The 25479-nt window shown below is 32.7% G+C and overlaps 1 protein-coding gene across 1 annotated transcript in view; it reads left to right on the top strand.

The window, feature by feature from the left end:
• Nucleotides 1-25479, top strand: part of STXBP5L (syntaxin binding protein 5L) — a 368748-nt gene that overhangs the window by 103637 nt on the left and 239632 nt on the right. The window contains exons 6-7 of the mRNA XM_060149320.1: nt 16000-16134; nt 22566-22629. Coding sequence (XP_060005303.1) covers nt 16000-16134; nt 22566-22629 — 199 coding nt within the window. The remainder of the gene's footprint in view (nt 1-15999; nt 16135-22565; nt 22630-25479) is intronic.

Below are 25479 nucleotides of genomic sequence, written 5' to 3'. Positions count from 1 at the left end.
AGACCAGGTTTGTTAATTGTGTTGTTTGGATTTTTAAATTATTACTGGCTTCTATTTGTATTTGTTCCAGGTAGTATTGAGGAGTGTTAAAATATCCCACTATGATTATAGATCTGACTACCTCTCTTTCTCTCTCTTTTTTTTAGTTGGGGTATAGTTGTTTACAATGTTGTTAGTTTCTGCTGCACAGGGAAGTGTAGGGATACTTCTCTTTTTAATGCTAACAATTTATATGTTTTGAAGCTAAATTGTTGGATGCATACAGATTTGGAATTGTTATATATATTTATTTATTCCTTTATCAGTATGAAATATCCCCTTTCTCTTTAGTAATGTATCTTGTTTTAAAATATACATTGTTGATATTTATATAGCTATACCAGCTTTCTTTGGTTAGTTTTTGCATGGTGTGTATTTTTCTATTTTTTTACTGTCAATTTCTCTATGTTCTTTTTTGTAAACATATACTTTAAAAAATTAGTCTGACAATCTTGGTCTTGTACTTGGTATATTTACATTTAATATAGTTTACTGATATATCTGGGTTTATATCTACTATCTTAATGTTTTTTATTTCACTCTAATTTTTATATTTCTTTTTAATTTCCCTTGCTTTCGATTTAAACTTTTGATTATCCTATTTTCTCTATGTGAAGTTAATATGTATTTTTTCCCTTTTGTTTGAGGGTTTAACTTAGAGGTTTCAACATAGAAGCTTCACTTATTTCAGTCTAAAACAGTATTTCTTTTGTCACTTCTTTGATAATGACAGTAACTTAACGTTTATCTCCATTTACCATCCCTCTTGCCTTTTGCATAATTGATACCATGTGTTTTATTTCTAGATTCACTTTAAACTCCATAATGTATTGCTAATATAGTTTATAATCTCAATATTCAGTTTATATTAATATATTTTTAGCATTATATGTTTATTCTTTCTTCTGATCCTTATCTCTTTCTGTAATTCTGTTTGGATTCATTTTCTTCTTCTTAAGAATATTCTTTATTCTTTATTTTACTGTAGGTTTATTGGGATGAATTCTCTCAGGCTTTGTTTGTTGTTATTTCACTTTTTAGAAAACTTATTTTGAAATAATTGTATATTTGCAGCAAGTTGCAAAAATAGTACAGAGAGGTTCTGTGTTCCCTTCACCCAGTTTTCTCCAATTATAATATCTTATATAACTATAGTACAATATTAACCAAGAGATCAACATTGTACTACTCACAGTTTCAGATTTCACTCACTTTACATGTACTCATTTGTGTGTGTGTGTGTGTGTTTGTAGTTGAGTCTGCCCTAAATAATGCAATTTTATCATATGTGGACACTCATGTAAACACCACTACAATCAAAATAAGAAACTGTTCTATTATTTCAGAGATCTTTTTTGTGCTGTACCTTTGTAGTTACACTCACTCTCCTCCCTCCCTGTCCCATTACTAATCCATGGAAATTTTCTGCATATAGATCTTGTACATATGTTGTTAGAATTATATCCATGCATCTCATTTTTTGGTGCTATTATAGATGATATTGTGTTTTTAAATTTAAATTTCATTTGTTTATTTCTGGTACATAGTAAAGCAATTGACAGCAATTGTCCTGTATCCTGAAACCTTACTAAAATTGCTTATTAGTTTTAGGAGGTTGTTTTTGTCAGTTCTTTGGAATTTTCTACATAGAGAATCATGTCTTCTATGAACGTAGACATTTTTATTTCTTTTTTCCCAATCTATATATCATTTATTTCTTTTTAATTTTCATATTACATTAGCTACGTCATCTAATACAATGTTGAATAGGAGTGATGAGAGGGGACATCATTCCCTTGTTTCTGATCTTAGGGGACAAGCATGTATTCTCACCATTAAGTGTGATGTTGAAGCATTTTTGTAGCTATTCTTTTTTTTTTTTTTTGCTGTACGCGGGCCTCTCACTGTTGTGGCCTCTCCTGTTGCGGAGCACAGGCTCCGGAAGCACAGACTCAGCAGCCATGGCTCACGAGCCTAGCCGCTCCGTGGCATGTGGGATCTTCCCGGACCGGGGCACGAACCCGTGTCCCCTGCATCGGCAGGTGGACTCTCAACCACTGCGCCACCAGGGAAGCCCCTGTAGCTATTCTTTATCAAGTTGAAGAAGTTCCTTTTTATTCCTAGTTTATTGAGAGTTTTTGTTATTGAGCAAGGGCTCGTGTGCCCACGGCGCAGAAAGCCAAACTCTGACAGTGGTTGTTTGAAGCCAAGTTAGGGCTTATTTGTAGGGCGGCAAGCAAGGAAGTGGGAGACGTGTCTCAGATTTACTCCAACTTGGTCTTTGAATTAGAGTTTTTTTTATAAGGGGGAAGAACATAGAGGCTGGATTAATCATCATCTCGTGACATTTCTTAATCTTTGTTTCAGGAGAAAGGATGTCTCTAGTTTATGATTCTCAGGCCACGTGGTCCATGGCTCAGGGGTCTGTTAGCTCATCTTGCCCTGGAGAAACAACCTCAGTTTGTACGTTAATGATGATATCTATAGTAGCAATTTTAGTATATTAATGATGTCATCAACAATAGCAATTTTAGTCATTTGACTCTGGTTGATTAGTTTTCAGTTAGCACCAAATTGATGTCAGAGGGGACAAGAAAGGGAATAATGTTTTTGATGGAGAGGTTAATCATAAACTCAGTAAGGGAACTCAGATTTAGCAAGAGTTGGTTTCATTTTTGTTATGAATGAGCGCTGGATTTTTTCAAATGTTTTTCCTGCATCTATTGACAATATCCTTCTTCTTTCGACTGGTGGTATAATTCATTACATTAATTGATTTTCAAATACTGAACTAGCCTTGCATACCTAGAATAAATCACGTTGAGTTGTAGTGTAGAATTATTTTTATACAGTTTAAAAATTTTATTTGTTAATATTTTGTTGAAGACTTTTGCAGGTATGCTCATGAGAATCATTGGTCTATTGTTTTCCTTTCTTGTGATGTCTTTGTCTGGTTTTGGTATTAGGCTAATGTTAGCCTCATAGCATGAGTTAGAAAGTGTTACCTCCGCTTCTATTTTCTGGAAGAGATTATAGATAATTGGTATTTTCTTTTCCTTAAATGTTTAGTGGAGTTCACTGATGAACCCATCTGGGCCTGTTGCTTTCTTTTATTTTTTTAAAGGTTATTAATTCATTCAGTTTCTTTAATAGGTATAGTCCTACCGTGTGACTGAACCACACAGATTCCATTTTGTTAGCTCCATCTTAGGCCTGAAGTCCTAATTCTTCCTCTTTCTGTGGGACTGAGCTTTAGCCTACTCACAAGGAATATGCCCAAACCAGATAAGTCCCCAATCAACTTCTACCCTTATACCCTTATGAAAACTAGGAGAATGCCTTTTGCTGATACAGATGCTTAATGGTCATGAGGCCCCCGGGGTGGGGGCAAACCCTTGTTCCTGTTGGTACGGACATGCTTCTCACTTGGTAGGCAGATTCTATTCTTACCTTTGGCCCTTTTATATCTCTAGGCACCCCTTTCATCCTCTTGGAGTGCAGCTGCAAATGCCTCTGAATCATTGTCCACCCAGTCCTGCCTTTGTGTAAGATAACTACAGTAAACTTCATAATTACACTTTCTGGAGATGCCTGCTTCATTTTTTGGTCCTAAAGTTCCCTCTCAGTTCAAAGGATATTATTCAATATCTCCACCTCCCAACACCTATTCAGATTATCTACTTTTCTTTGTGTGAGTTTTAGTAGTTTGTGTCTTTCAAGGACTCAGGCCATTTCTTATAGGTTATAAAACTTGTGGACATAGAATTTTTCATAGTATTCCTTAATGATCCTTTTAATATTCATGGGAGTAGCATGATGATCCTCCTTTGTTTCTGACATTGGTAATTTGTGTTTTCTCTCTTTTGCTCTTGATTAGCCTGGCTAGAGGTTTATCAATTTTATTAATCTTTTTAAAGAACAATATTTTGGTTTTGTTGATTTTCTCTATTTTTTACTTTTTTTACTTTTGCTCTAATTTTTTACTCTTTCCTTTATTCTTCTTGCTTTAATATTAAATTGCTCTTCTTTCTCTAGTTTCCCAAAGTGTAATATTAGATTATTGGTTTTAAAACTCTTTTTTTTAAGTTTTATTTTAAATTGAGGTATAGTTGATTTACAGCATATTATGTTGTGTTAGTTTCAGGTGTACAGCAAAGTGGTTCAGTTATATATATATATATACACACACATATATTCATCCTTTTTCAGATTCTTTTCCCATATAGGTTATTACACAATATTGAGTATAGTTCCTTGTGCTATACAGTAGGTACTTGTTGATTATCTATTTTGTGTATACTAGTATGTATATGTTAATCCCAAATTCTTAATTTATCCCCGCACCACCACCTTTCCCCTTTGGTAACCATGTGTTTGTTTTATTTTCTCAAATATTCACTTTGGTGCTATAAATTTTCCTCTTAGCCCTGCTTTCACTGTGTCCTATAAATTTTGAGTAGTTCTGCTTTCATTTAGTTAAAATATATAAAAAAATCTTCTTGAGATGTCTTCTTTGAACCATGCTTTATTTAGATATGTATCTGTAAATGTGTGGGAATTTCCCAGCTATCTTTCTGTATTTGATTTCTAGTTCAGTTCCATCATATTTTGAAAACACACTTTATGTAATTCCTACTTTTAGAATTTGTTAAGGTGTGTTTTATTCCAGAATGTGTTTGTCTTAGTGAATATTTCATGTGAGCCTAAACAGAATATAATTTTGCTGTTTTTATTTGGAGTAATATATAAATGTCAATTACATCAAGTTGATTGATGCTGCTATTCTGGTCACCTGTATTCTGACTTTCTGCCTCGGTGTTAGAGTCTCCAGCTATATTAATAAATTCTTCTCTTCATACTTGCATTTCTATCAGTTTTTTTCATGTATTTTAATGTTTGTTGTTAATTAATTAATTTATTTTTGCTGTGTTGGGTCTTTGTTTCTGTGCGAGGACTTTCTCCAGTTATGGCAAGCGGAGGCCGCTCTTCATCGTGGTGCACGGGCCTCTCACTATGGCAGCCTCTCTTGTTGCGGAGCACAGGCTCCAGACGTGCAGGCTCAGTAGTTGTGGGTCACGGGCCTAGTTGCTCCGCGGCATGTGGGATCCTCCCAGACCAGGGCTCCAACCCGTGTCCCCTGCATTAGCAGGCAGATTCTCAACCACTGCGCCACCAGGGAAGCCCTTAATGTCTGTTGTTACGTGCATATACATTAAGATGTTACATCTTCTTGGAGAATTGACCTTTTTATCATTATCTTATGCCCATCCTTATCCCTGATAATATTTATTGTTCTGATGTCTGCTTTGTCTTAAGTTAATATAGCTACTTCAGCTTTCTTTTGATTAGTGTTAGCATCATATGTATATCTTTCTCCTTTCACATATAAGTGAAAACATGCAGTATTTGTCTTTCTCTGACTTCACTAAATATAGTACCCTCCAGGTCCATCCATGTTGTCACAAATGACAAAATTTCATTCTTTCTATGGCTGAGTAATATTCCATTGTATATATCTCCCACATCTTTATTTACTCATCCGTTGTTGGGCACTTAGGTTGCTTCCGTATCTTGGCTGTTGTAAGTAATGTTGTTATGAACCTTGAGGTGTGTATATTTTTTGAATTAGTGTTTTCATTTTCTTTGGATAAATATCACAGAGTGGAACACTGTCAGTATTTTTAAGAGTTTTTGTTTCAATAACCCATAGTTATTTTTCTTATCTACTTTGAAAATCTCTATCTTTTAATTTGTCAACAAAGACATTTACATGTAATTGTTGAATAGTTGAATTAATATCTACCATATTTGTAACTGTTTTCTAAACATTGCACTTATTCTTTAAATCTTTTCTTCCCCCTTTTCTACCTTTTCTGGTTTTAATTGGGCATTTTGTATGATTTTGTTTTCTCTCTTCTCCTAGCATATCAGTTATACTTCTTTAGAAAGTTTGTAGTGGTTTTTCAATATGCATTTACAATGCATGTAAGTCTGCTTTCCAATACCATACACTAAGGACACTAACAGGTTGTAAGTGAAGGGATGGAAAAAGATATGTCAAGAAAATGGAAACCAAAAAAGAGCAAGGGTAGCTATACCTGTATCAGCAAAATATACTTTAAGTCCAACACTAACAAAAGACAAATAGTTCATTATATAATGATAAAGGGGTCAATTTATCAAGAGGATATAACAGTTGTAAACATATACATATTAAATACTGGAGCAGTTAAGTATATTAAGCAATTGTTAACAGATATGAAGGGAAAAATAGCAATTCAATAATAGTAGGGGACTTCAGTACCTACTTTTTTAGCAATGAGTAAATCATTCAGACAGAAGATCATTGCAGAAATAATGGACCTGAATGACACTTTAGACTAAATGGATCTAACAGACATACACAGAACATTCCACCCAACAGGAGCAGAATATACATTCTTCTCAAGTGCACATGGAACATACATACTTTAGGAGAGATCACATGATACATCACAAAACATGTCTTAGCATTTAAGAAGATTGAAATCATACCAAATATCTCCTGACCACAACAGTATGAAACTAAAAATCAATAACAAGAGGAAAGCTGGAAAATTCACAAATATGTGGAGATTAAACAACATGATCTTGAACAGCCAATGGGTTGAAGAAGAAATCAATAGAGAAATCAAGAAATATCTTGAAACAAATGAAATTGGAAACATAATATATCAAAACTTATGAAAGTCTGCAAAAGCAGTTCTAAGAGGGAAGTTTGTAGTGATAAATGCCTACATTACAAAATGAGACAGACCTTAATAATTTCACTTTACACTTCAAGGAACTAGAAATAGAAGAACTTGCCTTGTTCTTGATCTTAGAGGGAAAGCATTCATTCTTTCACCATTAAGTATAATGTTTCTGTAGGCTTTTTGTAGCTGATCTTTATGAAGTTGAGAGAATACTCTCTAATACTATTTTTGATAGCTTTTATCATGAGTGCATGTTGAATTTTGTCAAATGCTATTTCTGCATCAATTGATATGATCATATTTTCTGTTTTAGCCTGTTACTATGGTGAATTACATTGACCGATTTCCAAATATTGAGCTAGCCTTGCATTCCTGGAATAAGCTTCTCTTGGTCTTTTTATATATTGCTGAATTCTATTTGCTAATCTTTTGTTAAGGATTTTTACATCAGTATTCATGAGGAGTATTGGTGCATACTTTTTCCCCCTTCCAGCTTTATTGAGTTAAAATGACAAGTAAAAGTTATATATTTTTAGGGTATACACTTTGTGGGTTTCTTTATTGTATTGTCTTTATCTGATTTCACTCTCAGGTAATCCTATCTTTATAGAATGAATTGGGAAGATTTCCCTCTTGTATTTTCTGGAAGAGATTGTTAGAATTGGTGATATTTTTTCTTTAAATATTTGATAGAATTCTCTTGTGAAACCATATGGACCTGAAGATTTCTTTTCTGGAAATTTTTAAATTACTAATTAAATTTTCTTACTAGTTATAGAACTATTCAATCTACTTCAGATTTGGGGAATTGCTCTAATTTGTGCTTTTTTTTGGTTTGTTTTTTGTTTGCTTTTTTTTTGCGGTATGTGGGCCTCTCACTGTTGTGGCCTCTCCCATTGTGGAGCACAGGCTCCTGACGCGCAGGCTCAGCGGCCATGGCTCACAGGCGCAGCTGCTCCACGGCATGTGGGATCTTCCCGGACCAGGGCACGAACCCGTGTCCCCTGCATCAGCAGGCGGACTCTCAACCACTGCGCCACCAGGGAAGCCCTCTAATTTGTGCTTTTTGAGGAATCAGTTCATTTCATAAGTTGTCAGAATTACTTGTGTAAAATTGTTACTGTCATATTTAAGTTTGCATGATCTGTAGTGATATTCCTTTTTAATTCCTAATATTGCTAAATGGTCTTCCCTTTTTTTTTCTTGTCAGTTTTGCTGGAGATTTTTCAGTTTTATTGACCGTTTCAAGGAAACTGCTTTTTGTTTCATTGATTATTTCCATTGCTTTACTGTTTTCAATTTCATTAATTTCTGCTTTTTATTATTATTTTTTTTTGTCTACTTGGTTTAGATTTATTTTGCTCTTATTTCTCTAGGTTCTTGAGAGTGGGAACTTAGACATAGATTCGAAACTTTTCCTTTTTTCTAGTGTAAGTATTTAGTGCTATAAATTCCCTTTTGGCATTGCTTTAGGAAAAGTTTCAAATCAATGTCTAAGCTCCCACATATTTTGATTAATTGTATTTCCAGTGTCATTCAGTTCAGTGTATTTTTTGAATTCCCTTGTGATGACTTCTTAGGCCCATGGATTAGAAGTGTGTTGCTTAATTCTAAGTATTTGGAGATTTTTTTCCTATTATCTTTCTTTTATTGATTTCTAGTTTGATTCCATTGTGTTTAGAGAACACATTGTATATGATCTGAATTATTTTAAATTTACTGAGGTTTTTTAGCCCAGGATATCATCTATCTTAGTATATGTTTTATGGCTGCTAGGAAAGAATGCCTATTTTGTTGTTGTTTAGCAGATTATTCTATAAATGTTGATTAGTTTCTGTTGGCTGATGGTTGTGTTGAGTTCTTCTGTATCCTTACTGATTTGCTAGAGACAGGTGTTGAAATCTACTAGCATCATGGAGTCTCTCTTTTTTTCTTTTCAGTTTTATCAGTTTTTGCTTCATGTATTTTGCAACCTGTTGTTTGGTGCATGCACATTTGGGATTGCTCTGTCTTCTTGGTGGACTGACCTTTTATCTTTACATAATGTCCTTCTCTGTCTCTGGTTATCTGAACTCTTTTTTATCTGAACTCTTTTTTTAATCTGATATTAATATAACCTCTTCTGCTTTCTTTTGATTAATGTTTGCATGATATATCTTGTCATTCTTGTTACTTTCAGCTTTTCCATGTCATATAATTGAAGTAAGTTTCTTGTAGACAGTGTATAGTTTGGTTATGTTTTTTCAATTCACTCTGTCAATCTGTGTATTTTAATTGGTGTTTACATTTTCTGTAATTATTGATATCTCAGGACTTAAGATCTCATTTTATTTTTTGTTGTCTGCTTGATCTCTCTGTTTTTAACCTACTTGGTATTTTTTTCTTGCCATCCTGTTTTTACTTGAACATTTTTTTAGAATTTCATTTTGATTTATCTTTATTATTTAGTGTCTTTTTGTATCACTTCACTTCTTTAGAGGTTGCTGTAGACATTTCATTATACATAAACAATTTACCACAGTCTTTTGCTATTGCATTTTCCCAGTTTGAATGAAGTATAAAGACCTTTTCTTTTTTATTTCCCTCATTTATAATAAATTTTCCTCTCTCTATATTTAGAACCAAATCAGACTGTGTTATAATTTTTCCTTCAACTGTCAAACATAATTTAGGAAATTATGAGAAGGAAAATATATTGTATTTACCCATAGTTTTACGTTTTGTTGTTTTTTATTCACACTTGATATTCAAATATTCCTATTTTAAAAAAAATTATTCCTTTTTGTTTAGTAAACTCCCTTTAACCATTCTCTTAGAGTTGATCTTTTAGTGACAAATTCTTGGCTTTCCTTCATCTAATAAAAGCAGAAATATATTTGGCATGTATAGAATTCTGGGTTGACAGTTCTTTTCTTTAAGCCCTTGAGTAATGTTCTACTTCCTTTTGGTCCCCTGTTTTCTGATGAGAAATCTGCTATCATCGGAATTTTTCCCCTGTAGTTAAAGTGTTGTTGCTCTCTTGCCACGTTCAAGATTTTTTTCTTTTCATTTTTAGTTTTCAGATATGTGGTTGTGATCTGTCTTGGTTTTATTTCTTTGGGTTTATCCTTTTCAGTTTTTTCAGCTTCTTGAATCCTTTGTTTTGCCTTTTACCAATTTGGGAAGATTTTGGACATTATTTTTTTGACTCCTTTTTCAGTCCCATCCTTTTCCTTCTGGGACCCTGATAACATGATTGTTATCACATGTTTTGTTTTTGTCCCACAGGTTTCTGAGTCTCTGATTTTTTTTTTTTACATCTGTTTTCTGTCTGTTTTACAGATTGGATAATTTATATTGCTTTATATTTGAGTTTACTGCCTCTTCTGTTTCCTCCATTATGCTATTCAGTTTATCCGTAGGTTTTAAAATTTTCTTTATTGTACTTTTTAGTAGTAAAATTTGCATTTGATTCTTCTTTTTATCTTCTGTTTCTTTGCTGAGACTTTCTGGTTTTTGTTTTTTTTTCATTTTATTCATAATTGCTTGTTCCATTTTATGATAGCTTCTTTTAAATATTTTTCAGTGAATTTTAACATCTGTATCATCTTGATATTGGTATCTATTTTTTAATTCAAACTGTGATTTTTCTATTTCTTGGTATGAGTGATTTTTTAATACAAACTGAACACTTTCAGTATAATGTTATGGCACCCTAGGTCTTATTTAAACCTCCTGTTTTGGGTGGGTTGTTTTGACCTTGCTCTGGCAACAGAAGGGCAGATGACCTCTTGTTGCTAACTGGTGGGAATAGAAGTTCAGGTTCCCTATTTGGCCTTCAACTAACACCTGAGGTTGGGAGAGGCATCTTACTGGGGTGGGGTTATGGCTCCCCATCATACTTCTACTTTTATCACCCTGACCAGAAGACCTGTGATTCATTCCTGCTCCCCACGTGGCCTCCACTAATTCAGTTCTCCCGTTCAGAAATTGAAATATTCTATGAATTTAAATGATGATAGAAAATGTTATTTCTTTCACTGTAGGAGAATGAAAATAAGCTTCTCAGAATTGCATTTGCCAAAAATCATTGTTATTCCCTATGCAAATGCAGATTTGACTTATTTTTAAAATTTGACTTACATTTGTTAGTTTTTCAACTAATTATGGGCAATAAAATTCAGTGAATTTTTTACTGTCTGGTTAATTAGAGCCCATTAAGACAATGAATGAAATTTAACTAAAATGTCACTACCTATTTAATTTTATCTCTTGTATTATAATTCAGCTAGATATAGGTTGTCTAAAATTATCAGATTCTTTTTCATAAAGAAAATTTAATTCCTTATTTTTGCTTTTTATATGATTTGAGTTTTTCCACTAAAACTCCTAAATATCAGCCTTTGACTTAAGATGTTGAGGGAATCTTTCCCTAGCTGTTGTTGTGCTTCACCTTATCATCATTATTATAACCATCATTAGCTGTTTGGGGGGTACTACATAGCTTTATCCCTACTACTAACTTAGTAATTTAGGTTCTTATCCTAAAACTTGAAGAGTAAGTAAGCAGCAGTCATTCAGCCACAGAACTACATTTCTTAAAATGTAGTTCATGAATTGTCTGTATCAGAATCACCTAGAGAAGTGCTTCCTAAACTTTCATGTGTGTGTGACTCACCTGGGGGTTCTTCATAAAATTCAAATTCTAATTCTGGGATTGGGCCTGAGATTCTGAATTTCTACTAAGCTTCCAGGTAACATCCATGCTGCTGGTCTATGGACTTCATTTTGAATAGCAAAATATTTGTTAAAATATCAGTCATATGTTCCATCCCAAGTCCAAGGAGTCACAGTTTGTGTGACTGGAATCTGGGATATGCATTTTAATGAGATATTTATCTATACTAAAAATTTAAGGTTGTTGTTATAATTTAGTAGTTCTTAACTGTGGTTATGTATCAGAACCACCCAGAAAGAGTTTTAAAACAGTATTCCTAGATATTACTCCAGAACTATTGAATCGTCATCTCTGGTTTGTATTTTTAATATGCAGAATCATATACCTGATTCTGAGTATAACCAGGTTATAAAGAATGATTATAAATATTATAGAAGGGACTGGTGCCAGAGTCATCATGCCCGGTACTAGAAGTTTCACCTGGAATCCAGACAAAAAATAAGATTAAAATTGAACTATGTTAGAACTTAGTGGGGGGGAAGGTTTCAAAACTGAAATCTTCCACTAAATTTTATACAGCATAATTTTTGTAATTTTAAGCCATTTTCCTTTTTACAGTATATTTTTGGCTTGTGTATTGACAGTGTTTCTCAAAATAGGATTTATAGTCTTGGGGTTGTGAATTATCCACAGTAATTTATAATCAGACTAATGGAAATATTCTGAATGATTTGAATAAACCCTCTTATGTAAAAATACTGCCATACAATTTCAATATGTGAAGTTATATTTGCATTTATGGTTGTGTTGATACCAAGTAGTATTACTTTAATTGTTATGGGTTAATAAAAAATCAAAGTGGACTATGCACATGTATTATGTATTCATACCAAATGATTATAAAATTATGTGATGGTATACTATGGAACAGAATTCAAAGGTATTCAAGTAGAGGCAAGTGGTGAAAGAGAGACACAGAGTAAGTATAGACATAAAAGAACCTGTGGAGTCAGAATCATATCCATATTGTGAGATTGTTTTATTTTTGTAAAAAAAAATTCATATGTCATGTAAATTAATTGTCATTTGAATTCTAGTTTTATTTGTATTTAATTTGTTTTTTGTTTTATGTATATATGAGTCATAAGTATGAGGAATTTCTTATTTTTATATATAAGTTAAAGAAGTTATAAAAGTAAGTCAAAGTGAGGATCAGCAAAAATTTTTTTAAAGATCTGTATATTATTCAAGCTTGAGAAACATGTATTTTGTTTATTTAATATGCTTATGTAAAAAATATATCAAATTACAGAGTCCTTTGGCCCAATTCAAATACTGTACAGTTTTCTACCTTAGCTTTCCTTGATTTCCCTTGAATTAATCCCTCCCTCCTTTGAACTCTTTATAGCAATTAACACATTTTACTTTTATTTTTCTTGTCAACTTGTCTTATCTCTCCTGTTAGATGTTATATTTTTTTAAGGAAAAAGATTAGGTATGTTGTAATCAAGGACAGTACTTTTTATAAAGAATTATTCAGTGAAGCTTGAATAAATGGATGAATGGAAGGAAGACAATGTGTTAGATGATTTACTACGAAAGAATGAGTGAATATGGATATAGGAACAATATTATTTTTCCAAGGCCCACATATAATAGAAAATCCTTCATCTTGCAGGTGGTGGTGGTAGAAATACATTATAAATGAAAATGTAGCTATTAAGTACAGTAAATTAAGTTCTATAAGGATATTGATTAGTCACTTATGGTTATCAAACACACAGCACAAGTTTAATGATGCCCTCTCCTTCACCTATGTCAATCATCTTAAATAAATCACATTACTTTTTTTTTTAATTTTAAGAGTTAATTTGAGCGAAAATCAATTTGAATTGGGCAGAGCCAACAGAGGTGGTTAAGAGTGCTCCACAGATAGCTAGGGGCAAGACTTTTATAGATAAGACATGAAAGCAAAGCAAAGGATTATGGGATTGGCTATAGCTTAAGTAGTTGCTTTATTTAGGAAAGCATAGCTGGCTTTTTCGAGTGGTTGTCCTTAGGTTTCAGTTTCTTTTTTTTCCTTGCAGTTTTATTGCGATAAAATGGACATACGGCACTGTGTAACTTTAAGGTATACAGCATAATGACTTGACTTACATACATCATGAAGTGATTATGACAATAAGAAGAGTGAACATCCATAATTTCATATAGATACTAAATAAAAGAAAAAGTATAATTGACCTACAACCCAATGTTAGTTCCAGGTGCACAACATAGTGATTTGATATTTCTATATATAATGATCACCACGATAAGTTTAGGTATCATCTGTCACCATACAGAGATATTACATTGTTGACTCTATTTACCATGCTATACATTTCATCCCTATGACTCATATGTTTTGTAACTAGAAGTTTGTACCTCTTAATTTTCTTCACCTATTTCACTCATCCTCCCATCTTCCTCCCCTCTGGCAACCACCTGTTTGTTCTCTGTATCTATAACTGTGTTTCTGTTTTGTTATGTTCATTTGTTTTTTAGATACCACATATAAGTGAAATCATATAATAGTTGTATTTCTGTCTGACTTATTTCACTTAGCAAAAGTCCATCCATGTTGTCACAAATGGCAAGATTTCATCCATTTTGTAGCTGAGTAATATTCCATTGTACATGTATATACCACATGTTCTCTATCCATTCATCTACTGATGGGCACTTACATTGCTCCTGTATCTTGGCTATTGTCAGTAATGCTGCAGTGAACATAGGGGTGCATATATCTTTTCAAATTAGTGTTTTTATTGTTTTATTGTTCTACTTTTCAAACTGGGTTCAGATTAATTCTGGGAATCTCTTACTTGTTTAACCATGACCCATCAGTTGGACTTTGGACATAAGATGAAACCCTTTTGTCATAAAGGGTCTAGTTTCTTATCAATAAGAATGAGGAATACAGTAGTGTTGGTCCAAGGAATATTTATATTTCTGTTTGGATCTTCATGTATTCCACTGTTCTTGTACTTAACTGTAAAGTCTGTCTATATTGGAATTTTGCTGCTTGCTTCAGGTCTCATTACTGAAACCTGGCAGTTCTTAGACTTTTCTTCTTAACCTTATAAATGACCATGTAATATTTAAGTTTGCTCCTTTTCTATCTGAACTCCTGTATTTGTGTCTACTTTAATGGGATTGGTGTTTTTTCTACTCTCCCAGTATTCAGAAAGGGTGATCATAGATCCTTTTTAAAATGAGCTTCCTCTTTCTACATGGATTGAATTGAAAATTGATTGTTCATTGCCTAGAAACATGACTATCAAGTTATTTTCTGTGGAACATTATTGAGTATCTCTTGGCAACAGCAATTCTAGACTTTAGGTTTTAATCAAAATTGTCCAATGTCATATATGTTATACTTTAATTAGATTGTCAATTGACTCTGTAAATGTGTATGTAATAACAAGGCTTCTAGTTTTTTGGATTGTAGTGTGCAAGGTGCCTTCAACAGAATACTTTTGAATAGATAAAGTTTGGTGTAGAGAAAGTCAATGAACCAGATTGAAAATATAAATTTGACATACTGCATGTTCACTCTTATATAAAGAGGTACAAGATGGAATCCTTTTTGGAATTTACCATTCATTTTCCTTTTTTTTTTCCATAGTTGTGTGTCTGCTTGGTGTCAGAATTCTGTTTTGCTCTGCTAACAATTTACCAGCTCCTTTTCTAAATAAACTCTAGGAAATATTATGATTTAGTAACAAGTTCAGATAAGGAATAACTGTGAACTTATCCCCCCATGTCTTTTTAAGAGTGGTTAGGGAGCCTAAGTAGGCCCAACTAGAAAAAGTGATGATGCTGTGGATAGAAGACTCTGATAAATTCCCAAATTTCATATATAGGAGTCATGGTTGCTTTGGCTGTGGAACAGTTTCCCAGAATTGGTCAGAAAGCCCATTGTGAAGATGAAGGCAGAACAAAAGAATAAGGGAATAGTATAATGGATCTCTGACCTTATAAGTTTTCGTTATACTACTTAGATGCCAAACATCAGAATAAAAAGTAAATAATTCATCACCTCATGTAGACAAAGCTACAGACTCTCTGACCTCTGAAATTTATGTTTCATATATACCTAATTTTTATTTCAAGTGAAAAAAAGCAAACAGTGTAGCATTGTAGAAATATGGCAGTTTTTCAACCAAACAGGAATGGATTTGAATCCCAGTTTTGCCACTTATTAGCTGTCAGTCCTAGGCAAGTAAAAGCAAATATTTTTGTGAAACAGAAATATATATATGTCTTGAAGTGCTATTTTCAGTTAGAAATAATATATATCAATGCCCATGTTAGATACTTAATAGTGGTTGTTTTATCATTATTATTTTTAATGACATACTATTGTTATTTATCCTATAAACTCTAACTAATAACTAAGGGCTACTGAGTATATGGTAAATTTTATTGTTTATATAGGTATCGCTATGTTATAAGCATAAGGAAAATATAATGCTGACCAGATATAAAATTTAGATATTTTAATTGTAATTTTCTTTCTTTCAGAATTACTTACTGTCATCTACCTTTCCAGAGTAAATGGCTCTATGTTGGAACAGAAAGAGGAAATACACATATTGTAAATATTGAATCTTTCATTCTTTCTGGATATGTTATCATGTGGAACAAGGCAATTGAACTGTAAGTTTGAACTTGAATACCACTTTATTTGGATTAAATATATCTTATGGTTATGCAGTATATATATCAAATTGCAGAGTTATTTGAAACATCAATGGCTAATTTATGATGACTTTGAGTGAAAAGTTCATCTAAAATAATTTAAAACTCGAAAGGCTTTTAAAAATAGATATTGTAGTATTAACATATGCTAATTTTAGACTTTCCAAATACTGTAAATAATTAAGGGTTATTATGTATACAAAATTTGATGGCAAAATATTAAAGCTCATTCTAAAACTTATACATGAAAATCATCTCATTTCTTTATAGTCAACCTTAGTATAGCCACTTCCAGTGGGAATGGCAAGTGGATTATGACCACATTTAGCTTTATGTAAAAATAATTATGATCAGTTCACATATTTTTAAATGCTGGTAGCTTATTCTTCACTTGCCTCATTAACATATTGTTCTGAGTTCCAAGAAGAATCAGTTCATCAGTATCTTTCATGTTGTGATGTATACAGCTCTTTGGGTATGTGGCTGATGGCAATTACCACTTTCATTTGGCACTGATATTTACGTTTCTACACATGTGAAATGTGAAATCCCTCGAATGTGAAATTTCATGGAATTCCAAGCCATCTTTTGTAGCATATACAGAGACAATTTTCCTGGTCAATGTGTTAATTGGAAAAACAATTTTTCTTTAATAAATGTTTGTGCTCTGTACATATTAGGTCCTTAATAAGGTACGTTTGACTTGAGGTTGGCTCATTCTCTCACGTATATATACATTCTAAATTGCATAATTAGTTTTCTCTAAAACTCTGATTAAAACAGCCTATTTTCGTGAAACTTGACTGTGGTCTTTAAAATAAATCTACTGTTCCCTATTCCCAATGTTTCAATGTTCATGTATATTACTTGATAGGGAAGGTTGTTACTAGTTATATTCTTATTAAAATATTCCTCTTATATTATGTCCTAATGAGTTTTTTTAATTAATGATAATTCTTCCTCATTAGATTAAGAACTGCTCCAGGGAAGAATCCTTTGTTCATTGCTCTTTTTTTCTTCATATTTGGCTTATTTTGGTGCTTTCCACAGAGTGGCTACTAAATAACTAATGACAGTGAAAATTAGTATGATAAATAGATACAAGTGCTGTTGACTTACAGCTTTCATTTATAATTATAATTGGTGTGAGCTATTTTGCTCATATATATTTTAATATTCTATGTGTATATTTTTAAAAACACTTGTCCGGTAGACAATTATGTGTCTCCCAAAAAGTTACCTATTTTTTCAGCTATTTGGGAAAGGCTTTTCCCCCTATAATCTTAGTTCTATAAAAGCACTAAATAGGGCTGAACTTAATATTTGTTTTCATAATATTGTTTTGGGATATTGATAAAGTAAACTTGAGAGATCAAACATAGAGATTTTATATAAATTTAATATTAGTACAGATAGTAATAGGTGTATCATTTGTGGTCAATTCAATGCTGATAAAGTAATTAAGAAGAGTTTTTTATCTAAACAGATCAAATATTTCACCACATTTGCAATGTTGTTTCTATATTCATTTACTTAACAAATCCTTTTCATAGTTCAGATTAATACGACCTGAACTATGACTTACACCCTATATGTATTTACATAGTCCATACTTTATGATTTCAGAACTAATGAAAATTTTAAAATGTATATTATAAAGGAGGGTAAAATTAGGAGAAATTAAAGAAATAAAATAAGGCATTTTATTTTTTCATAATATTTTCTTATGCATGTGATTCTGAATAGAATCTCACATTTATATAAATCCGGTGTTTTATAGAGTTGTATGTGCCTCTGAAAATGACTTTGAAATATCCTCAAGAAATCATTAGTAGCCACCTTATCTCCTGACTGTTTCTTGCTTTATTTACACCAGATTTCCAGAAGTCTTTTCCATGAAATTATAGTCCCACTGTGATAGATATAATTTTAAATGCTAACTTCCAGTCTCCCTGAGCAGTCAGTCTTTTAATTGCTCTCTACCTCTTGAGATACATTAGAAAATGCATGCCACTTATTAATATGTGTTAAGGGTATGGGATAATAATAAAATACATATTTAATTAAGAAGAATCATTTTATAATTAGAAATTTAAACAAATTTTAACAGTACATGTTTTAAGTGTGAGAAATGCAGAATTATCTTTGAGCTATATGAGATTATTTCTGTTTTAAGTTCTTACATGAAATACTTTTCATTCAATGTTTGTTATTTTTTTAGCTTGTTTGTGTTTTTAGTGAAGTCTCCTAATTGTAATTGTAGGCAGTTCCCATAATTATAAATAGCTTGTGTTCTCATAATGTGTATATTGGTTATTTGGAAACTGGAAGCCATTTTTGTGATGTTTGTAGAAACGGTAATGTTTGTAGAATACCTTATAAAATAGTAGTATAGAACAAAAATGACATTAAAAAATTTTATATGGGAAAATATGTTCCAGGTTATAGCACAGAAATAGCTGTTTCTGAAGGACAGCCCTAGCTTTAAAAGAAAAAAAAATAACCAGTTTTTTCTACATGTGATTAAAAATTTGAGCATGAAATTTAGAACTAAATCATAGATGTAAGGCATACAGACTTCAAATATATTTATTGAGCACTATGATATACTAGCTCCTGGAAACAAGTATAAACTGAGAAGACATAGTTTCTCTCCTCTCGGGATTCCAGTGTAATAAAGGTGAGATTAAGTAAAAAGGCAATTACAATATATTGGAAATATAAAGTGAAAATTCTATAAGAAGGATACCTAATATAGACATGAAGTCTCAGAGAAGTATCTGTGAAGGAAGTTACATCCATGAGATCTGAAGGATGAGTTTCAGTTAGGTGAGTGGAGAACTGGAGGAGAGGGCTTCCAGGAAGAGGGAACAGAAGTTTTAAAGGATAGAATGTGAGAGTTTTTGTTCCATGCACAGAAATTTTAAGTAGTTTAGTTGGTTGGAAAGGCTGGGGGAAAGGATGGCAAGAGATAAGGTTGAGAAGATAATAAAAATATATAGTATGAAAGGCTTGTAAGCCAGTTTGAGCATTTAGACTTTATCTAAGGTCGGGAGCTAGATTTTGAAGAGTTTTAAGCAAAGAATTGACTTGACCAAATTTGCATTTAGGAAGTCCACTCTGAATGCAGGTATGGAGAAATCATTGAAAAGAGAAAAGACTGTATTCTTGGTAAAAATTAGGGTGGATTTAGGAGTGAAGATAAGCTGACATATTAAACAAATAGTTAGAAGATAGAAGAGGCAATACTTGGGTATTGTGGGAAGATGTAAGAATAATATATTAAGAATTAAGAGTGACCCAAAGCGTTTGACCTGAGTAACTGTGTTGATAAGGGTGCCATTTAGTGAAAGAATGCAGGAGATGGAGTAGGTTGGGAGTAAAATAATGAGTTCAATTTTAGGTAGGTTGAGTTGTATGTGTTTTTAAGTTATTCAAATGGAATTGGTATGGGAGAATGGTAGGATGTAGGATATATGAATCTGAACCTAATGAGATCAGAATTTACATGGTCATTGAAATTATAAGAATATTTGAGATTGTGCATGAAAAGTGTATATAAATGAGGTAGCAAACTTGTAGACAGTGAACCAATTCTGACTCACAGATATGTTTTGTTTGCCCATCAGAGTATTTAAATATATTCTGAATTATTAGTTTCCAATATTTAAGAACTGGTAGAGTAGAGATAAAAATTCGGATTTCCATCTTTTCATGAAAAAATTCCTGATGAAACAATCCCAGTCCAGTATTCTTGCATGGAAGTCAGTAATCAACAGGAACTGACAACTTTCGTTTTGTAGGTGGGTAATGTGCTATCCAGTTTGGCACAGTTCTTATTCAGCCTGTTGAACTCATTTGCAGTACCTGCCTGGCTCCTGTGGGCTCTTGAATTCATGACCATATATAATATGGGAATACATTGCAGTCTAGGACAGAATACAAAGGAATACCAGTATTTAAGATAAGGGAAGAGTAAGTCCACAAAGAAAACTATCGAGAAGCCATTCTGGTGAATGGGAGGGAGAGAAATAAATAGGGATATTAGAAAAATTGTTTAGATGACTATCCCATGAAGTTAATTTCATTGATAATTCTATCTAAAGTAATTTTTATGGGATTTATAGAATCCAGGGTACACAGTTGCTTTTTAAAGTCAATTTCTAATGGCCGTAAATTTTGCAAGTAATGCTTGGTAGTTTTTGGAAATTTAATATTAGGGAAAAAGTCAGAAAAAATATCAAAATGTTAACAGTCATATCTAGGCAGTGAAATAATATGAGAGATTTTTTCTCTTAAATTTTGTTATCTTCTGAGTTTCAGGGTTTTTTTTTTTTACAATTAAAAAGAAGTCTCTTCTATAGTCTGAAAAAGTTATTACAAATACCTGAAGATTAATTGTAGATTTTTTTCCTGAACTTGAGTGTTTTATAGAGTCATAAGCTAAATGGAAGAGTCTTTCATATGGTCTAAGTAGTGTTTCTCAACGTGTATTTCAGTGATTCCCTCAATAGAGGATCAATGAAAAAGGATTCTATGGACCAAAATTTTGGAAAATATTGAAGATTTGCAATGGTGATTTGCATATTATGGCTCTAAGAAGTTCTGTAAAAGAACTTTAATATTATTAAATAAAAATATTTAATTTTAATTCAAGGTTTCCCAAACTTTTTTTTTTTTGATATGGGACAGTCTTTATGTGAAACACCTTATATATATTCACTAGTTTATCATGGTGTACACTTTGGGTATTTGTTGTTCCAATCAAACCCAAAAGACAGATAGGGTTTTTGGTTTGTTGGATACTATTAGTTTCCAAAAGATAATTGAAAAACATTGTCTTTTATCAGAGGCATTTATACTGTAATAAAGCACTGCATTTATATGTGAATAATATATTACATATAAACATAAAAGAAATGCAAAAAACCCTGTAAACGTTTTATGAAGCCTTTTCTTCCTGCACATATCCCAGAATGCAAATAGTAACTCTAATTTCTAATTATTCCAATGATTTACAACAATCATAATACATACTATTTATTGAGTACTATGTTTTGGCATTATGTTAGATGCTATATGTATATTTTAACCCTCACAGTTATTCAGTAGGTACACTGCTATCATCTCCATTTTTTTTTTTTTTTTTTTTTTTTTTGTGGTATGAGGGCCTCTCACTGTTGTGGCCTCTCCCGTTGCGGAGCACAGGCTCCGGACGCGCAGGCTCAGTGGTCATGGCTCACAGGCCCAGCTGCTCTGCAGCATGTGGGATCCTCCCGGACCAGGGCACGAACCCGTGTCCCCTGCATCAGCAGGCAGACTCTCAACCACTGCGCCACCAGGGAAGCCCTATCATCTCCATTTTTAAGTGAGAAAATTTAGGATAAAGCCACTAACAAAATATCTAAAAAAGATGTATTTTTCTGAGTTACTCTGGTGAGTCAGTATCTAGGGAACCTGGAGTTACTTAATTTGTCACTTTTGTCTGAGTCCAAAGAATTTCTAAAATTTAAATCTTCATTATTTTTTTGTGCAGAATATTTGATGATTTTCATGTGTGCTTAAGAAATAAATTATAAATATGTCAATATACTTATACTAGGGTTAATCTGGCACAATTAGGTCATTGAAGAAAGGATTTGGAAAAAAGCAATAATAAATCTATGTCATATCCGTTCATGTCATATTTAACCATGACATATTCATACTCAACGGTGACATCAGTTAAAGTAGGAAATATAAAAGAAACATGCCAGATATTAGAATAGAATAAATTTAAAGTCAGATTAACAGAGCAAAGATCCCTTTAACAATACGCTGTTACACTATTATTGATTACCCTAGTTAACCAGATAAATGAGACAGAACCAGTGAACTAGGTTTCCCTAGTTGCTCAGTTTTCTGTAAGATGGCTATCACTAGAAAGGGTCTATTTGTAAATAAAAGGAGCCACTGTACTTTCCTTTAGGAGCAAAATCAGAGATTTCATGTCAAAGGAAATTTTAAATTTGGTATGTAATTTGCAGTTTGGTTGAAACAGGTTTGCAGCATTAGCCTTGTGGCTGTATAAGTAAAACTTCATTGTCAAATTTTCAGAGAACCAGATCTGGCAACAAACATATAAGCATATAAGATAATAAAGAATCCCATTGTTATGTGGATCTATGTCCTTAAACCTGATTTTTAAAAATAGACCTACTTTAATAGAGTTAGTAGGAGAAAAAAAAGTAGTCTTAAAGAAAAACAACCAAAGACTCAAATCAGTCTAAGCTAAACTCTAGAATATTGGGAGTGTATTCCAGTATAATCTTAATTTCTTTGTTTCAGTTTCTAACGGTAAGGTGTTTTAATGTTTTTTTTTTAATTACTCTTTTGAATTGATTTAACAGATCCACAAAGACTCATCCAGGTCCAGTTGTACATTTAAGTGATAGCCCAAGAGATGAAGGGAAAGTGAGTATTACAATACCACTATTCTTGAATTTATTTTCCTTATTCTTGAATAAAGGTGTTTCTTACTATTATTTTATACCTAACATCTACCACAGTGCATTCAGTGTAATCTAAAATTAAAATATGTTGAATGAATGAATGAGCAAATAAATGAACATATTATTTACACTAATAATGGTCCCAAATTGAGTCTTTAGTTTCACCTAAAGTTGATATTTAATTCTAGAATTTTGAGGAAGGCATGTAACACATAGAACAACTTTAATTTTCAAATATTCAATGCCTGAAGTTAAAAATATTGTCAATATCATTAATCATTGGTCCCTGATATTCAGTAATGGTAATGATAAACAACCAATATTTAATAATCATAAATTAGCTAATCTTAATTTTATAAATAGGTAATAATATAGAAAATGTTCTAAGATTACAGAAATAATCCTTATTAATTTTGATTATTCATAATTTTCCTTTAATTATGAGAAACAAAGTTGATAATGTGAAAATCTCTAGAGTGTCACTTTCATTATAAATATCCCTTCAAGTATATAATTTTTGCTAAGTACTATATAAAACACCTAAATAAATTATTTAGTATGGGTTTGGTTCTTTATTTTTAAATGATAGAAACTGAATTAGCCTAATAAATATTGAACCTGAAAGACAAGTCCCCTGATGGTGAGAGAAAAAACATTGAATTTCTTTAAACTGATTTATAAATACAGTGTAATTCCAATCAGATGTCATTAGAATTTACTTTTTTAATTGAATTATAGTTGATTTACATTATTATATTACTTTCAGGTGTACAACATAGTGATTAAGTATGTTTACAGATTATACTCCATTCAAAGTTATTGAAAGATAATGGCTCTAATTCCCTGTGCTATACAATATATCCCTGTTGCTTATCTATTTTATACATAGCAGTTTGTATCTCTTAATCCCATACCCCTAACTTGCCCCTCTGCCCTTCCCGCTCCCATCTGGTAATCACTAGTTTATTCTCTATATCTGTGCATCTGTTTCTGTTTTGCTATACACACTCATTTGTATTATTTTTTAGATTCCAAATATAAGTAATATATATTTTTGTTTGTTTGAATAATTTCACTAAGCATAATATTCTGTAGGTCCATCCATGTTGCTGAAAATGGCAGGATTTCATTCCTTTCTATGGCTGAATAATATTTCATTGTGCATATATGTATATATACCACATCATTTTTATCTGTTCATCTGTTCATGGGCACTTGGGTTGCTTCCATATCTTAGCTATTGTAAATAATGCTGCTATGAAGATTGGGGTACATGTATTTTTTTGAGTTAGTGTTTTCATTTTCTTAAGATATATACCCAGGAGTGGAATTGCTGGATGATATGGTTGTTCTATTTTTAGTTTTTTGAGAAACCTCCTTACTGTTTTCCATAGTGGCTACACCAATTTACATTCCCACCAACAATATACAAGAGTTCCATTTTTTCCATATCCTCTCCAACATTTGTTATTTATGGACTTTTTTTTAATAGCTTTTAAAAAAATTTATTTAATTTACTATTTATTTATTTTTGGCTGCTTTGGGTCTTCATTGCTGCGCGCGGGCTTTCTCTAGTCGCGGTGAACAGGGGCTACTCTTGATTGCCGTGCATGGGCTTCTCATTGTGGTGACTTCTCTTGTTGCGGGGCACAGGCTCTAGGCGATGGACTTCAGTAGTTGTGGCTCATGGGCTCAGTAGTTGTGGCTCATGGGCTCTGTAGTTGTGGCTCATGGGCTCTAGAGCCCAGGCTCAGTAGTTGTGGCACACGGGCTTAGTTGCTCTGCTGCAGGTAGGATCTTCCTGGACCAGGGCTCGAACCCGCATCCTCTGCATTGGCAGGCAGATTCTTAACCACTGTACCACCAGGGAAGCCCTATTTATGGACTTTTTTTTTTTTTTTTTTGCGGTATACGGGCCTCTCACTGTTGTGGCCTCTCCTGTTGCGGAGCACAGGCTCCAGACACGCAGGCCTAGTGGCCATGGCTCACGGGCCTCGCCGCTCCGCGGCATGTGCGATCTTCCCGGACCGGGGCATGAACCCGTGACCCCTGCATCGGCAGGCGGACTCTCAACCACTGCGCCACCAGGGAAGCCCTTTTTATGGACTTTTTGATGGACAACCTAGATGAAATGGACAAATTTCTAGAAACATACAACCTACCAGGACCGGATCAAGAAGAAACATAATTTGAACAGACCAATCACTAGGAGTGAAGTTGCATTTGTAATTAAAAATAAAGAAACCGTGCAGCAAAAATGTCTAGGATTGTACAGCTTCATAGGAAAATTCTGACAGACATATAAAGAAGAACTTATACCTATCATTCCCAAACTATTGCAAAAAAATTGAAGAGGACAGAACACTCCAAAAATCATTCTACTAGTCTAGCACTACCCTGATACCAAAAACCATAAAAAGACATTACAAAAAAAAGAAAATTACAGGCCAATATCTCTGATGGATATACATGTAAAAATCCTCAACAAAATGTTAGGAAGCGGAATCCAACAGTGTGCAAAAAAAATCATGCACTATGATCAAATGGGATTTATTCCAGGAATGCAAGGATGGTTCAACATTTGCAAATCAATTGATGTGATACACAACATTAACAAAAGGAAAAATAAAAATCACATGATCATCTCAATAGATGCAGAAAAAAGCATTTGGCAAAATTCAACATCCTTTCATGAAAAAAACTCTCATCAAAGTGGATATAGAGAATTTACTTACATTTTTAAAGAATTTACAAGCTGATTTTAAAATTCATAAGAAAAATGAAATGTTTAAGAATAGGCAAAACATTTTTT

This window comes from Lagenorhynchus albirostris, chromosome 5 (genome assembly GCF_949774975.1).
Source record: "Lagenorhynchus albirostris chromosome 5, mLagAlb1.1, whole genome shotgun sequence".
NCBI classification, from domain to species: domain Eukaryota; kingdom Metazoa; phylum Chordata; class Mammalia; order Artiodactyla; family Delphinidae; genus Lagenorhynchus; species Lagenorhynchus albirostris.
Note: the sequence above shows the minus strand (reverse complement) of the source record. Positions and strands in the feature narration are given on the sequence as shown.